Here is a 15,787-nt window from a genome sequence, read left to right on the forward strand (position 1 = left end):
CTCTGGCATTGCTGAGGGCACCAGCCCTCACCACCACTCTCTGCCTGCCCTGGTTCCAAGTGCTAGAATGCAGCAGTGTCATCACCCACCGCAGCTCTGCCTGGCAGGGGCGACCACAGGCAGGAGCAGAGACCGCTTTTCCTGCCTGCTCTGCCCTGGCAGCCCCAGTTCCCACCCACAGCCCCATCCCAGGGGCAGTCCTAGCCCTCCCCACAACTCACACACAGAAGGTCCGAGACAGACTCCTTATCATAGAATTATTTTAAAGGGGAGGGAGGGAGGAGGTGGGTACCACGACACAGCAGTGGGAGCTCTTTAGGATGAGAGGCAGCCAGTGTTGGCTCAGCAAGGGCAGGCAGGGTGCTGTCCACTTCTGGGGGTGTCTCAGTGTCCCAAGTTTTCTGCAGCCCATTGGGAGCTACTGTGTGCTTCTGCTCCAGGCACAGGGTCGTTGCAGGAGCTTGGCAGGACGGAAGGTGCGTGCAGAACCCTGGGTTAGCCAGGGGTTGCTGGGGGTTCTCTGGGGTGGTGGCACTGGCACCCAGTACAGGGGACAGCCATTGTTCTGGGGCTGTGCAGCCTGGGGCTGCCTAGGCAGGTGACCAAGCTCTGGCAGCCCCTTGCTCCCAGCAGAGGAAGCCCAAGGCTTTGGTGGTGCTGGGGGGTCAGAGCTGGTGGAAGAGCAGTGGCTCTGTTGCCCCAGAGGAGACAGCTTCTCTGTTGCTGTTCTGGGCTGGGTCACCTCCGTCGTTCTGCCCCCTGAGGACACAGAAGACTTGGAGGCACTGGGCACCATGGTAGGAGATCGATGCTGTGCTCTCTGGGGCACCTGGGTGGTTCTGCCCCCTGGGGACAGGGGGAGCTTGGCGGCATGAGGCACAGTGATGGGGAATTGATGCTGTGCTCGCTTGGATACATGGGTGGCTCTGGCCCCTGGGGACACAGGGAGCTTGGGGGCACTGGGCACAGTGGTGGGGAATTGATGCTGTGCTCGCTTGGATACATGGGTGGCTCTGGCCCCTGGGGACACAGGGTGGTGGGGAGTACTGGCCACAGTGGTGGGGGGCTTGTCCTGGGCTTGCTGCTGTGGTGACTGGAGGTTCTTCAGGGAACAGCCTTTGACCATCAGCTTCACGCGTGCTGACAGAGGCTTGGGTACAGCTGCCTGCAGGGAGACAGCAGGTAGTGGGGGGCTCAGGGTGTCTGGGGGGTGTGTGACCCCCATCCCCCCAGCCTACCTCCTTGTAGATGAGCTCAAACGCTCCAATGGAACAGGTGGGGTTGTCCTTGCGGTCGAGCACAAGGCACAGCGTGTCCCGCTGGACGTTGGCACAGAGCCGTCGGGTCACTGCCGAGGAGGGGCTCATGGTGGGGCAGGAGTTGATCTCCAGCAGCCAGGGCTGGCAGTCCTCCCCAACAAGAAAGTCGGCCCCGTAGAGCTCGAAGTTGCCCTTGCGGAAGCGCACCCGGTCCCGGGCACTGCGCAGAGTGTTCAGGATCGCTGCCTTCATGCCGGGCACCAGCACCTGGTGCCAAGCATCCGCCTGCCCCAGCTGTGCCAGGTATTCCTGGAACTGCTCATTTGACCAGATCTTGTCCGGGGGCACACGGGGGTCCTGATCTGGCGACGTCTTGTACCACTTCTGGACAGAGACGTTGCAGAGGTGCCTGGCACTGGGGCAGGGAGAGTGGGGCTGGGTCAGGGCGTGCCAGGGTGCTGGGGTGTGGGGAGCCGGGGTGAGGGGCACTCACCGCTCCAGGTGATGCAGGGAGAAGGGCCGGGAGCAGAAGCGCAGGTAGCAGTCTCGGTAGAACCAGACGGTCAGTGGCTTCCAGTCAGTCACAACAAACCATTGCCGGATGTCGAATTTGGTGCCGAAAATGGTCAGCAGCCGCTCCACGTACTTCTGCACCACCCATCTGCCCACCTGCACCGAGGGTGCTGTGCAGCTCCATGCCAGCTGCAGCATCTCCTCCAGCCGCATCATGCAGATGATGCCTGGGAAACATAGTCATAGTGGGACCCCTCCTAAACAGGGAGCTTCTGTGTGCTCCCTGCTTCCCCCAGCCTTACCCCTGCCTTGGGATTCAGCACCAGGCTTGAGGATCCAGACGTTGAGCTTGCCCTCCATGTCAAGCTGGGGCAGCTTCTCTGCCAGGCTCTGCAGCAGGTTCTGGCACTGCTTCCGCTGCTGTCTGGTCAGCACCAGCCCTGCTCCCTCACTGTGGAGGGGAAGGGGTGCTCAGCAGCAGCCCTGCCATGGTGCCCCCCCCCATCCTACTCAGCACTCACTGTGCCACACGGTAGTACTGCTGCAGGAAGCGGTCCCAGTCGATACATGTCCTGCAGGGGGACGGGGTGCTCCTGTCAATGTCCTGGTGCTGCAGAACGTCCAGGTGCTGCTTACAGACCTCCAGGGCTTCCTCCACCAGCTCAGGGTACAGGGGGGAGCCTGGCCGTGCTGTGGAATGCTTGGGGTGAGAGATGTGACTCCTATGCCAGCCTTGGCCAGAGCCTCCCTGTGGGGGATGGGGTTGGGAGCAGAGCACCCATAAGCTGGGCTAGTAGGAGGGATTGGGAGATCCCAGGCCACAGCCGTGAGCAGAGGCTGTGCCTCCAAGCTCAGCCATCACTTTTCCCTAGCTGTACTCTCTGCCATCATCCTCAGGCCCAGCTCCATGTACTCACCTGCCCCCTTGGCAAAATTTGGGACCTGCTCAGTCCTCACTGTCCTGTCCCCAGCCTCCTCCAGGGCCAGTTTGAGCAGGCTGCGTGCTGCTGTCAGGCGGAAATCCTCTGCAAGAAGGAGGCATCATCCCCAGCCAGTCCTGCACAGGACATTGGAGCAGTGGGAGCGCAAGGATGGACGGGAGGGCAACAGCCTTCAGCTCACCAATGAAAGCTTCTCGATCATCCATGGTCCCCAGCCGGTAGCACCGGGGGAAGAAGGTGTTGGGGTCAGCTTGCTCAATCCACGGAAGGTTTTGTAGGCTGAGGCACAGCCCCTCCTGTTTAGAGGAAATTGTCAGACTCTACTGGACCTCATCCCCCTCCCCAAGGGCTCCAGCCTCCCACCTTGGTGGTGAACGCATCCACCCGGGCATGGTGGTTCACCACGCTGTCCTCCTGCAGCAGCTGACAATCAACGGCCTCAAGGAAGTTGGTCCAGATGAAGTTCGGCAACTGGTCCCGCGCCAGGTAGGACTGGCAGAGGGAGGAAGCCAGGGTGGGACACAGAGCCCCCATCCCACCCTCATCCCCTGTCCAAGGCTGTGCCCACGCCTGAGGCAGTGGCAGAGCTCAGCCCCAGCCCTCTCCTCTAACCATGAGGTCATGGATGCCGTCGGGGTCCTCATCACACTGCTCTTCCTCCTCAGCAGGTAGCCATGGGTAGAGCAGGGGGTCTGTGGTCCCCAGAAAAGGCTGTGCCCCACCACGTGGGTTCAGCAGTACCTCCCTCTGCCTACCACCACCATTACTTGGTCCTGTCTGCAGCTGCTGCTTGTTTTGGTCTCCACAATGCTGCTCCAGCTGTCTGCCCATGCGGGGGAGCTTCCTCTCCACCCAGCCCCGGGCTCGCAGCAGGCGGCGGATGATGGGGTAGGGGCCCTGTACCGTGAAGATCTTCTTCTCCTGTGCAGAGACCAGTGGGCTCAACCAGCCCCAGTCCTGGTTCCTCTGGCTCAGCTCTCCTGAGCCAGAAATGCAGTAAATGCAAGCAGGTGGCATTTGAGGGGTGTGAAATCAGGTCCCTCACCTTAATGGCCATCTCCACATGCAGCTTGGCCTTCTTGAGCTGCTCAAGGTTTAGCAAGCGCTGGCAGCCAACCTGGTGGCTGGTGGTGGTGGCTCTTGAATGCCCTATGAGGACAGCCCTGTCTGAGCCCACTGTCCCCATGTCCCCAGTCCCACAGGGCAGGCATGGAGAGGTAGGAAGCACTGACCTGCCTGCCTCTGACCTGACCTTCGGGCCTTTGAAAGGGTAGTCTCCGACTTGCTGAGTCTTGTGCCAGTGTCCCAGCTGCACTGCACAGTCCCAGGATGCCCCACTGTGCCCTTGTCCCCAGCCTCCTGGGCCGGGAGGTGGCTGAAGCGTACCCTGCTCAAGTGCTGTCTCCGTCTGGGGGTCTGTGTGCCTGCAGTGCCGCTCTCTGTGTCACATTGTCCCATGGTAGCCCGAGGAGAGCTGTGGGTGGCTCTTCCTCCTCTGTGCCAAGCAGGTTGGCCTATTCCCCTGTCCTGCTGGGGACTTAAGTCGGAGTCCAGCACAGGACATGGCCTCTAACCCCAGTACCACTGATATCAGAATGCAGGATGTGGCTCCCCCAACCCCAGCACCACTGTGATGTCACAGCCCCAGCTCCAGCCACCACGATGGCTCCACTGCACAGAAGGGGGGACACAAACAGCCCCCTATGCCCATGGCCAGCCATCCCCCACTCAAACCTCGCACCCTGCCCAAAATCCTTTTGTGCCCCACAAGCCAAGCCCCTTGCTGTTCCCAGGCCGACTTCAAGTCCATTCATACTCTCCTGACACACCCCACGGCCCCTCACACACCATCAGGGCTGACCCCACTGTTTGCTGTTGCCGCACTGTGCCCCTCCAGTTCCATGTCCTGCTCCCATTCCATGTTCTGTCCCCCAAGGCCACGATGCCCTCCCCCCGTCCCCCGGTGCGGCCCACAGCGGCGGGAGGGAGGAGACGGAGGCGGCGGATACAGCAAACAAGACCGTTTAAAAAACAAGACGAGACAAGGGGCAGCGGCCGGGGCCGCGCTGCCGCAAGCGGGGGCTGCTCCCGCCCAGCCCAGAGAGGGGCGGGCAGGGCCCGGCCCCGCCCAGCGGTCCTCGAGAAACGAGAGCAGGCACAGGCACAGTGCCCGGTGGGCACAAGCACAGGGGAGCCACGGGGTCCTGCACCACGGCCTAAAACTGGAGAGAAAACACATGGCTGTCAGTCCCTGCTTGCAGCGCTCCGAGAACCCTCACCACCCTCCTGGCACCTGGGATGGAGGCTGAGGGTGGCCACTGCTCACAGGGATCCATGCTCAGCTTCTCCTGCTGCCTCCCCAGGCACTGCACATCCATCTCAGCACCCACCAAAAGGGTTTAATTCCCTAAGGCTGCTGCTGCTGCCTCTGAGAAAGCTCTGGGGGTCTCAAATCTGGCACTTCATGAGCAAAGGGCATACAAGCGCCTTTGGCATCCTTTCCTCCCTGTCCCCAAGAGGTTCCTTAGGCAGGGTGTCACCCTGTCCTCACTAATGGGACAGAGGGACTCTGGGCACAAGGGACACACTGGCTTTGACCCCAACCCCCACTCCCAAAATCAGAGACCCCTCCTCCCATTTCAGAGTCTCACATTCTTAAGGAACTCCTCTGCCACTATGCGGGCCCTCGCATTGACAGAGAGTTTCATCTCACTGATTTCCTTGTCAATCTCCTCCATGAAGTGGATGACAAAGTCCACCAGCTTGTGCTTGTACATCTGCTCCGTGTGGAAGTTTGTGATCAAGAAGCTGATATCATAACCCTGCACGAGAGAGAAGCACCCTAGGGTTTAGCTCCCAAACTGCTGGCCATGCAAGCTCACATCCCAGTTCTGCACTGGACACCCTCCCAGTGGCAGGAGCAGAGCCAGGAGTTGTTCTGTCCCCTCCCTGTCACCTCACCTCCACGGGCTTCCTGCGCAGAATAAAGAAGTTCTCAGCCCTCATCATCATAAAGCGCATGAATTTGTGGCACAAGATCTTCTCGATCTCATCAGCCTGGAGAGAGAAAAAGGAAGTGAGGCTTCCCCACAGGCTGAGGCGCCAGCCCCCCCCTAAAGCCCCCCTCACCTGCTTCACGGCGATGCTGACGCGCACTGAGTTAATGGAGCCCTCGATGAGAACCTTCTCCTTCTCGTTCCTGCTGATGATCACCGGCTGCAACAGCAGCTCTTTGCTGCTCCTGAGAACAGAGGGAGGGCAGGAGTGACTCAGAAGGAAGCATTTACTGTAGGAAACAGGGAAGGGGAGCCGCAGGGATCACGGGGACGTGGGGGCTTTCGTACAGGATGCTTCCGTGTCCCGAAGATGTTCCTCCTCAGGGCAGACGCTCCCTCGGTCCCAAGCTAGATCCCCTTCCTCCTCCCCGCAGCCTCCCGGCTCCCTGCCGGCACCGGCCGTGTGCCTAAGGGCTGGGGGTGGCCAACGCACGGCAGGAACGGGCCAGCGGTCCCCAGGGCGGGCAACCAGGGCTCCGCAGGGCTCTCTTGGTGTTCCCTCCCGCCCCCGTACCTGACTTCCACCTCGGGCTTGTTGTGCCGCTCCACCACCTGCGACGAGAAGTTCTCCAGGCACAGCGCGGCCTGCAGCGTAGCGCGCACCGCGTTCAGGTACGGGCGCAGCGTGGCAGTCTGCGGGGACACGGCGGCGGCGTCAGACCCCCCCCGACCGGAGCCCGGGGGTCGGGTCTCGCCCCCTGCCCCAGCCCCCCGGTCAGCAGCCCGCAGCCCCGCTTACTCTGCCGGCCCCGGTTCCGACCCTCCCCAGCCTCCCCGCTGCCACCGCCCCTCACGGGGCGCCCCCCGCCCTACCATGGTGGCAGCGGAGCTCCGGTCCGGCCAGGCGGAAGTGGCTGATCACCTCTTCCGGGATGCGCGGCACCTCCCACTGCGGCGGGAGGGAGGGGGGGGCGGCGGGAGGATCCCGCCCTGCGGCCTGGCCCCCCCGCGGCACGGAGCCGGGTGGCGGCGGCGAGACTTCGCGCGGCTCCCCCCCGCGCCGTGCCGCGATTGGTACGGGCCTGTCAGCGCTTCCATATTAGGGAAGGGAGATGGAGGGCGGGCTGGGCCAATGAGCGGCGGCGCGGGGCGCGGCGCGGCCAATGGGCGGCGCGGGGCGGGGCGCCCGCGGGGCCGGAAGGGGCGCCCGGCCCAGACCCGGCCCCGCGGCCTCCGCTGCGCCCCGGGGCCGCCCCCGCCTCGTCCCCGCAGCCCCCCGGTGATCCCCGTCCGCTTGCCCTCGGTGATCCCCCCGCCGGGTTCCTCGGTGATCCCCCCCGCCTTGTTCCCTCAGCGCCCTGGTGATTCTCCCCACGTTCCTCTCGGCGCCCCGGTGATCCCCTACCCCGGCTTCCACGGAGTCTCGATGCCCCCCGACCCTCCGTAGCCCCTCACTCCACTCCATTCCCTGCCGGCTTCCCCGTCCCCGGCTCCCCCGTGTTCCCGTCGGTCCCCCAGAGCCCGCTCGGTGCTCGGTCCCCACCACCGCCATGAGCGAGCTGAAGGACTGCCCGCTGCAGTTCCATGACTTCAAGTCGGTGGACCACGTGAAAGTGTGCCCCCGCTACACGGCCGTGCTGGCCCGCTCGGAGGACGATGGCATCGGCATCGAGGAGCTGGACACACTGCAGCTGGAGCTGGAGACGCTGCTGTCCTCTGCCAGCCGCCGCCTTCGCGTCCTGGAGGCTGAGACACAGGTGCTGGGGCCGCGCTGGGTCAGGGACAGACTCTCTGTCCGGCTCCGTCCCACCAAGGGGCTGCCTCTGGTCTGCCCCTGCCCAGCGCCGGGCACAGCATCTCATGGGACACCACTCTCTTCCAGATCCTGACGGACTGGCAGGATAAGAAGGGCGACCGGCGGTTCCTGAAGCTGAGCAAGGACCACGATGTGGGCACATCTGTAAAACATGGGAAGCCCAAGAAGCAGAAGCTGGAGGGCAAAGGGGGCCATGGGACTGGGCCTGGGCCCGGCCGGCCCAAGTCTAAGAACCTGCAGCCCAAGATCCAGGAATATGAGTTCCAGGATGACCCCATTGATGTGCCCCGCATCCCCAAAAATGATGCTCCAAACAGGTGTGTGGGTGTTGGGAGGCATTGGGATCATCTTTCTCCTTCCTTGGAGCACATGGCCCAAGGGCTGCCTCTAGCCTGAGAGAAGAGGGGCCACAGGGGGAAAGGGGACGTGTGTCACCTTCTGTGTGCCCCCCTGCGGCTCCCTCTCACAGTTCATCCATTCTTGCAGGTTCTGGGCATCAGTGGAGCCGTACTGTGCCGATCTCACCAACGAGGAGGTCAGAGTCCTGGAGGAGCTGCTCAAGCCGCCGGAGGACGAGGCTGAGCATTACAAGGTGAAAAGCTCCTAAGCCCCTTCCTCTGCCCTCTCTCCCCATCCCCTCTGGCACCTCACAGTGACTGTTCCTGCCTGGGATGCTGCTGTGGCACTGGTGAGGTGGGAGGCAAGGCAGAGGCTCCAGGAGCTGTGCTGAGCCTTGCTCTTGCAGATTCCACCGCTGGGGAAGCATTACTCCCAGCGTTGGGCACAAGAGGACCTGCTGGAGGAGCAGAAGGACGGAGCCCGGGCAGCAGCTGCTGCCGACAAGAAGAAAGGTGTCCTGGGGCCACTGACTGAGCTGGACACTAAAGGTGCCCCAATCCCACCCTTTGCCCAGGGGGGCTGGGAGGGCTTGTGCCCAATGGAGCCAAGCCCAAGAAAGGCTGAGGTAGCCCTGCCCCACTGCTCATGTCTGTGCCTTTGGGGTTGCTTTTTCCCCTCTCCCACTTCTTCCCAGATGTTGATGCCCTCCTGAAGAAATCAGAAGCCCAGCACGAGCAGCCAGAGGATGGATGTCCCTTTGGTCCTCTGACACAGCGTCTCCTGCAGGCCCTTGTGGAGGTGAGGGGCTCCAATGGCACTATGCCATGGTGGCCTGGCACTGTAGGGCACTGCTGCCAAAACCCAGCACTGCAACCCTTCCCTCGTGCTCCCTTTGCTAGGAGAACATCATCTCTCCTGTTGAGGACTCCCCCATCCCTGAGATCACTGGCAAGGACTCGGGAGCTGACGGTGCTGGCACATCTCCCCGCAGCCAGAACAAGCCCTTCAGGTGAGCAGCTGAGGCGGGCCCAGAGCTCAGCACTGCCCCTGGGTGCACCGAGCACGCTGCTGGCTCCCTGCCGCTGTGAGTCACGGGGAGAAAAGGGCGTGTGGTGGGCAGCAGCCACTCTCACCCTGGCAGTGTCCCCCACACCAAGTCACTAGAGGGGCGGATCAAGGAGGAGCTGGTGGCCCAGGGCCTGCTGGAGTCGGAGGACCGTCCGGCTGAGGACTCGGAGGACGAGGTGCTGGCTGAGTTACGCAAGAGGCAGGCAGAGCTGAAGGCGCTCAGCGCACACAACCGCACCAAGAAGCACGAGCTGCTGCGGTGAGAGCGAGCGGGCTGGGATGGGTGCAGGCAGGGGGCTGCCTGGCAGGGCCTGACGCCCCCCTGTGCCCCCCAGGCTGGCCAAGGAGGAACTGCACCGGCAGGAGCTGCGGCAGCGCGTCCGCATGGCCGACAACGAGGTGATGGATGCATTCCGCAAGATCATGGCTGCCCGGCAGAAGAAGCGCACGCCCACCAAAAAGGAGAAGGACCAGGCCTGGAAGACCCTGAAGGAGCGGGAGAGCATCCTCAAGCTGCTGGATGGGTAGCAGGGACCAAGGATCCCCCCATTCTGTGGACCTCACCCGCAGGGGGCTGCCCTGCCTGAGCCCTGCCACCATGGGATGGAACTGGCACAGCCTCCGTGCCCTGAGTCTGGTCAGCCTCCCTACTCGGATGAAGGAGCCCAGCTGCTGTCCCCTCCCTGTACAGGGCTGTCACTGACCCAAGCTGGGCACCCCGTGGAGTTGCCGAGGTCCCTCCCTTGAACACCCCCACCCCAGCTGGTGGCTTCCACTCTCATGTCCCCCCTGCACTCCCCTGTTACTCGGGTGACACCTGCCAGGTCACTGCAGGGGCCAGATGTGGTGGCTGTGATGGTGCGATTCCCACGGTCCCCTGTCCCTCTCTGTGATGCGGGGCAGGGGGAGATCCCAGCCCCACGGGTGGACTGGGGGGAGTGGGGAGGGGAAGCGGCTGGAGGGGTGGGGGGGTCTGGTGGGTGGGTGGCCGAGCTCTCCATGTACCGGTGGTTTCTATTGCCGCGAGCACTGGCAATAAAGGCAGCCGTGTGCAGGTGACGGTGTGGTGACATTGGGGGACAGCCCTACCCGGCTATAGGGGTGGGTCCTGCTGGTGCTGGGCTCGGTCTGGGGAGGGGGGCGAGGAGTGGCGGGGCTGGGTCTGTCCTGGAACCCCACTCGTGTCTACCCAAGGAATGCCCTCGCATCCCCACAACAGATGCACGGGGTGGGGGGGGGGGTGGAGTGTGGGTGATGCCGCGCCGCGCTTGTCGCCGTCCCCGCGCTTTTCCCGCGTGTCCACGCGCGCCCGCGGTCACGCGTGTCCCCGCTCCTTCCCACCGCGGCCGAGCCACCCCCTCCCATTGGCAGCGGCCGCGCGCTTGCCCGCCCCTCACCGTGACGTCAGCGCTGTCCGGCGGCGCCGCGCCGGGAGGAGTCGCCGCTGCTCCGCCGCGGGGCCCGGGGCCGGGGCCGTCGGTAAGGGCGGGCCGGGGCGGGGGCGGCGCGCCCACGCAGGGAGGTCGTTCCCACGCGTGACACTGAGTAGCGGCGGTGGAGCTGCGCGTCACCCGCGCCACGCAGCTCTGCTCCCACGCGTGTCCCGCCCGGCGCCGCTGTGCCAGCTGGCGGGCGTGGGGAATGGCGGTGGGGACCCCCCCGTGCGCCTACGCGCGTGTCTGGAGCCCTCCTTCTGCCTGCCCGCCCCGCACCCGCCCCATGGGCGGGCATCGGGAGGGTCCCAGCATGTTTCCCCACTGGGGCAATCTACGCCAGAACTCCTGCGTCGACACAGCTTGTTCCCATCACCCCACGATGACAACCACCTCGCCGTAGCACCCTGTCATCCCCGTGTCCCCATGCCATCCCAGCACGCTGACAGCTTGTCCCCACTCGTGTCACAGGTGGGAGTGGGTGGCCCTGCAGGGCACCATGCCGCTGGGGCAGGATGGGCCCAGCTGGAAGAAGAGGATCGAGGATATTCAGCGGATCTACGATTTCCGAGATGTCCTGGGCACGTGAGTTGCAGACTGGGGTGACACACTAGTGACAGCCCACTCGTAGGGATGGGTCTGGCCCCTCAGGCTTTGCACAACTATCCATGTAGAAATAGCTCAAATCCTGGCCCAAGGTAGGACTTGCATATGAGGGGACATGCTGTGGGGCACAGATGCCACCTCCCTCTGGCGCTGGCTGGTTCCTGGGCTGTGCTGAGGGTACCTGAAGGTGGTCCCCTGGCTGGCAGAGGTGTTCCTGGCGGTGCCCACTGCATGGTAAGGCTCTTAGGCTGGATTAGCAGGTTAATTATGTCAGGGATTAGGGCCCAGCACAGCGTGAACACGCTGCCTGTCCCTCCTGTCTGTTCCCCACCTGGGCACTGCCAACAGCTCTGGCTGGCTCCTGGGTGGCCCTGGATGCTACAGGATGGCACAGCAGAGGGCTACTGCAACGCACGTGGAAGCTCAGCCCCAGCACAGCTCGACCTCGGCAGCACCACAGCCTTACCCTGCCTGATATGGGGATGGTGCAGGCACACTGGGAGGGTGGAGGGTTCCAGGCATCCTGTCGCTGCCAGGGTCCACGTCCGGCCATCCCAGCCAGCCGCTCCTGCTTGCTTTTCTCCTATAAATAGCTGGACTTTCTGCCTGTCACCATGACAATCATGGCATGGCGGCATCGGCAGCTCTGGCTGGTGGCCCCCGTGCCCTGCTCATCCCTCACCCCCCCAGGGGGGCCTTCTCCGAGGTGGTCCTGGCGGAGGAGAAGGCGACGCGGAAGCTTGTGGCTATCAAGTGCATCGCCAAGAAGGCTCTGGAGGGAAAGGAGACCAGCATTGAGAACGAGATAGCTGTCCTCCACAAGTAGGGGCCGTCCCAGCACCAGGGTGGGGGTTTCACTCTGTGCTCCCCCCAACCCCGGCACAGCCCCCCACTGCCATCACTCATTGCTGCATGTTATTGCCAGTGCCCAAAATAGCCAGCGGCGCGTGATGACCTGCGGCACGGAGCCTGGCTGCTCCCTGTCCCCTGGGGGCTGGGGTGGGGGCAGCCTGGTGCCCTTCTCACCCCCTTGTGCCTCCCCCTGCAGAATCAAGCACCCCAATATCGTGGCCTTGGATGACATCTACGAGAGTGGCACCCACCTCTACCTCATCATGCAGCTGTGAGTGACGTTGTGGGGCTCCAGAGGGGCGGGGGGGCCGTGCTGACAGGTGCTGCCCATCCCTGCAGGGTCTCGGGGGGGGAACTCTTTGACCGCATCGTGGAGAAGGGCTTCTACACTGAGCGGGACGCCAGCGCCCTGATCCGGCAGATCCTCGATGCCGTCAAATACCTGCATGACATGGGTATCGTCCACCGTGACCTGAAGGTGAGCAATTGAGCGGGGACACACACAGCACTGTCATGTCACCAGGCAGGAGGAGACCCCAGTGTCACCCCTCCCACTACCCTCCTCTCCTCGCAGCCCGAGAACCTGCTCTATTACAGCATGGATGAGGACTCCAAGATCATGATCAGTGACTTCGGGCTGTCAAAGATCGAGGGCTGTGGCAGTGTCATGTCCACAGCCTGCGGCACCCCTGGCTATGTGGGTGAGCGCCTGCCATGGGCTGCCACCACCCTAGGTGTGGGGTTGGGATCCCCCCACAGGTTGGGGTCCCCCCTCACCGCTGCCATCCCCCCCAGCCCCTGAGGTGCTAGCACAGAAGCCCTACAGCAAAGCAGTGGATTGCTGGTCCATCGGAGTCATCGCCTACATCCTGTATGTATCCCTCTTCCCCTCCTGGGGGCCTGGCACCTTGGGGCTGCCTGGGACTAGCAGTCCCCTCCCCGCTGCCCCACTAGGCTCTGTGGTTACCCTCCTTTCTATGATGAGAATGATGCCAAGCTCTTCGAGCAGATCCTGCAGGCCGAGTACGAGTTTGACTCACCGTACTGGGATGATATCTCGGACTCAGGTGAGCTGGGACCACCAGGGCAGTGGGGCCTGTGAGCCTGGCGCAGCTTCACAGTATCCAGAAGAACGGTGGACACAGGCACTCAGAGCTGCTCCATGCTCTGTTCCAGCCAAGGACTTTATCCAGCACCTGATGGAGAAGGACCCTGGCAAGCGATTCACCTGTGAGCAAGCACTGCAGCATCCCTGGTAATGGGGAGACCTATTGCTGTCTGCCCCCCTCTCCAACTCACCCCACAGCAGCCATGGGATAGGGGTGCCCTGACTGACTTCTGTCTTGCTCCAGGATTGCCGGGGACACAGCCCTGGACAAGAACATCCACCAGTCAGTGAGTGAGCAGATCAAGAAGAATTTTGCAAAGAGCAAGTGGAAGGTGAGTGTGGGGTGCTGGTGGGTGTTAGGGGGTGCAGCAGCCCCTCAGGCACCCCATACCAACTGACGGACACTGTGGGGTCATTAGCAAGCTTTCAACGCCACGGCGGTGGTGAGACACATGAGAAAGCTGCAGCTTGGAACCAGCCAGGATGTCCCTGGGCAGACAACTCCCACGAGCCCCGGCGAACGGTTGGTCGGGGGGACCAGCAATGGTGAGCCCCGAACCTCCTATCCCCATCCCAGACCCCTCAGGGCTGCCACCAGGATCTCACCCTGTTCCTCCCTGCAGGGTCAGAGTGTGGGCACTCACCCACAAGCAGAGCTCAGCGTCTCCCACCAGACTGAGCATGGCCCCACATAGCTGCCTCCAAGAGAGCCCAGGGGGGTCCAGCCATGTGGGGTGCATGTGGGGGGCTCTGCAGTGCAGGAGCAGGGGAGATAGTGTGGAGGCACCCTGCTTGGCTTGTCCTGTTATGTGGAGCTGCCCCCACTGCAGCCTCACAAGCAGAACTCTGCATCAGGGCAGGAGCACACCACAGAGCCCCCCAGCTTGGGGCTTTGTTCTGGGCCCCTTCCCACACCCCTTCCCTCCCTCCACGCCCGGCCTGGCACTGTCCCACACCCCCAACCCCAGCATGTTCAATGACAATTTTCCAAATGGATGTTTCTATTTTATTGCTTGTAATAAAGGCAAGAGGCCAAAGGTGCTTGGCTCAGCTCTGCACTGAGGGAGCTCGACACAGCCCTGACCCCCCCAGCTTCACTGCCCAGGGCAGCAGCTTCCCCCATGCACACAGTGGGCAGGCAACAGGTAGCTGCCCCACACGCCTCCATCCCAGGCTGGCAGCAGGTGCAGTGTCCCACTCAAGTCTCTATTCCTCCTGGGGTGTCCCTAGGGGAGCTCACCCCCATAGCTGTCCCAGCCTCAGCTCTCTCAGGCCTGATGCTGGTTGCCAGCTGGCTTCTGGCCCTTGCGGAGGTCGGCACAGAACAGGACCTGGAGTGGGGAGATATTGGGGTGGGCATGGCTTGGGATGGGGGCAAGGGAGCCAGGAAGGAGGGGTACTCACTGCCTGTGCCCAGCCAGCACGAGGACCCCACAGCCCCCGGAAGAAGTCACCTGCAGAAAGAGGGTGAACACCAGTGTGGGGGTACACTTGCACCATCCACCATCCCTGAGGGTCCCACATCAGGATGCAGCCCTGCCCTCACCGATCTCCTGGTACGCCCGGGGGGTGAGGCTCTTGCCGCCCAGCGCCACGCCATAGCGCTGCCGTGCGATGTGCCAGACGTGGGTGTCCACAGGCACCGCCTCCGCCTTGTCCAGGGACAACAGGCAGACGCAGTCGGCCACCTGCCACCAGCAGCACCCAGTCAGCCCCCAGTGCTGGTCTCTGCTCCCTGTCCCACCCCCGTCCTGGCACCCACCTTGGCACCTACACCAGGCAGGGCGCACAGCACCCTCCTGGCCTCGGCGTAGGGCGCGGTGCGGAGCTGGCACAGCCCCTCGGAGCCGAGCCCCTCAGCGACGGCCCGCGCACTCCCACTGACAAACTTGGCCCGGTACCCAAAGCCCAGCGCCCGCAGCCGGGCCTCGGCATCAGCACCTGGGAGGGGCACAGCAGAGGGACGTGAGTGGGCGCAGGTGAGGCCATGGCAATATGACAGTGGTAGCAGCGGGGCAGCGGTGGACCTGTGAGCGCCGAGAGGGATGGGAAGGCATGGAAGGGCCGGGAATCGAGGCAGCAGAGCCGGCGTCCGAAGGCCTGGCAGAGGCGCTCGATCATGGCAGTGATGCGAGAAATGTGGTTGTTGGAGGTGCAGATGAAGGAGAAGAGGCACTCGACAGGGTCCTGCCGCAGCACCCGCACCCCTGCAGGCAGGATGCTGTGAGGGGACGTCGAGCAGGTGTTATGGCCATCCTTCGTAGCTCCGTGGGGCCGCCTCACCTGGGAAGTCATTGGCCACCTTGCGGAACAGAGGGTCGGCCGCCCCCCAGGCATGGTACAGGGGCGACAGCCCCACGTCCAGCTGGAAGTAGTCGCGCAGGATCCGGTCCGTCTCTGCGGCGTTCAGCTTCGCAGCTTTGGCGGGGCACTCATCCCGCTCCTCCTCGTGCTCATCCTCCTCGCCGTACACCGTGTACCAGAGCCGATCCCCGTCCTGCCGTAGTGTCCAGACGCGGCCCCCGAGCACACCCGTCCACGCCCCCGGGCTGCTCTCCCACCACCTGCCGCACACGGGGGGGTCGGGGCCGGCTCGGACGCGCAGAGCTGGGTCGGGGGACACCCGAGACCCCCGGGCTGGCTCACCGGAAGCTCTGTCCCGAGGACAGCACCAGGTCCAGGCGCAGCTCGGCCGGCGGGCACGGCAACCAGCGCCACAGGGACGGGCAGGCGGAAGGGGTGTCCCGCAGCTTCATGGGGGTCGGGGAGCAACTGCGCGCCGCTACCCGCGGGGGCGGCGGGATCAAGGCACCGCCCGGCACTGCGCCGCCGGCTGCCCCACAGCCCCGGCCCGGC

At 63.8% G+C, this 15,787-nt stretch overlaps 5 protein-coding genes across 8 annotated transcripts; 2 read left to right on the plus strand and 3 right to left on the minus strand.

The window, feature by feature from the left end:
* Positions 1-246: 246 nt before the first annotated feature.
* Positions 247-4,631, minus strand: TTLL3 (tubulin tyrosine ligase like 3). Its single transcript, XM_053953393.1, is given in 12 exon segments — positions 247-460; positions 463-1,165; positions 1,239-1,674; positions 1,753-1,999; positions 2,075-2,223; positions 2,294-2,462; positions 2,690-2,797; positions 2,895-3,009; positions 3,077-3,205; positions 3,326-3,634; positions 3,759-3,862; positions 3,946-4,631. Coding segments are annotated over 12 exon segments (2,898 nt in total). The 5' UTR covers positions 4,172-4,631; the 3' UTR covers positions 247-257.
* Positions 4,632-4,719: 88 nt separating this feature from the next.
* On the minus strand, positions 4,720-6,674 carry ARPC4 (actin related protein 2/3 complex subunit 4). The gene is made up of 6 exons (XM_053953401.1): positions 6,583-6,674; positions 6,284-6,402; positions 5,843-5,954; positions 5,675-5,770; positions 5,365-5,535; positions 4,720-4,935 (listed from the first exon to the last, which is right to left on the minus strand). The coding sequence occupies exons 1-6, from the start codon at positions 6,583-6,585 to the stop codon at positions 4,930-4,932; spliced, it is 507 nt and encodes a 168-aa protein (XP_053809376.1). The 5' UTR covers positions 6,586-6,674; the 3' UTR covers positions 4,720-4,929.
* A 269-nt stretch (positions 6,675-6,943) lies between these two features.
* TADA3 (transcriptional adaptor 3) lies at positions 6,944-9,894 on the plus strand. Its single transcript, XM_053953394.1, has 8 exons — positions 6,944-7,466; positions 7,592-7,842; positions 8,012-8,117; positions 8,271-8,412; positions 8,559-8,662; positions 8,764-8,873; positions 9,006-9,191; positions 9,268-9,894. The coding sequence occupies exons 1-8, from the start codon at positions 7,260-7,262 to the stop codon at positions 9,458-9,460; spliced, it is 1,299 nt and encodes a 432-aa protein (XP_053809369.1). The 5' UTR covers positions 6,944-7,259; the 3' UTR covers positions 9,461-9,894.
* Positions 9,895-10,341: 447 nt separating this feature from the next.
* Positions 10,342-13,971, plus strand: CAMK1 (calcium/calmodulin dependent protein kinase I). Its single transcript, XM_053953400.1, has 12 exons — positions 10,342-10,411; positions 10,837-10,950; positions 11,662-11,793; positions 12,020-12,094; positions 12,163-12,301; positions 12,398-12,524; positions 12,619-12,694; positions 12,778-12,890; positions 13,000-13,078; positions 13,176-13,263; positions 13,351-13,477; positions 13,555-13,971. Exons 2-12 carry the CDS (start codon positions 10,865-10,867, stop codon positions 13,608-13,610), a joined length of 1,098 nt encoding a protein of 365 aa, XP_053809375.1. The 5' UTR covers positions 10,342-10,411; positions 10,837-10,864; the 3' UTR covers positions 13,611-13,971.
* On the minus strand, positions 13,915-15,783 carry OGG1 (8-oxoguanine DNA glycosylase). 4 transcript variants are annotated; one of them, XM_053953397.1, is made up of 7 exons: positions 15,578-15,783; positions 15,215-15,495; positions 14,959-15,138; positions 14,694-14,872; positions 14,478-14,619; positions 14,336-14,385; positions 13,915-14,262 (listed from the first exon to the last, which is right to left on the minus strand). In XM_053953397.1, exons 1-7 carry the CDS (start codon positions 15,685-15,687, stop codon positions 14,200-14,202), a joined length of 1,005 nt encoding a protein of 334 aa, XP_053809372.1. In that variant the 5' UTR covers positions 15,688-15,783; the 3' UTR covers positions 13,915-14,199. The 4 variants fall into 4 exon arrangements, with proteins under 4 accessions (XP_053809372.1, XP_053809371.1, XP_053809370.1 ...); XM_053953396.1 differs by having other exon boundaries at positions 13,915-14,385; positions 14,478-14,583; XM_053953395.1 differs by having other exon boundaries at positions 13,915-14,385.
* Between the last annotated feature and the right edge of the window lie 4 nt (positions 15,784-15,787).

The sequence above is a fragment of the Vidua chalybeata genome, chromosome 12 (assembly GCF_026979565.1).
Source record: "Vidua chalybeata isolate OUT-0048 chromosome 12, bVidCha1 merged haplotype, whole genome shotgun sequence".
Taxonomy (NCBI): Eukaryota; Metazoa; Chordata; class Aves; order Passeriformes; family Viduidae; genus Vidua; species Vidua chalybeata.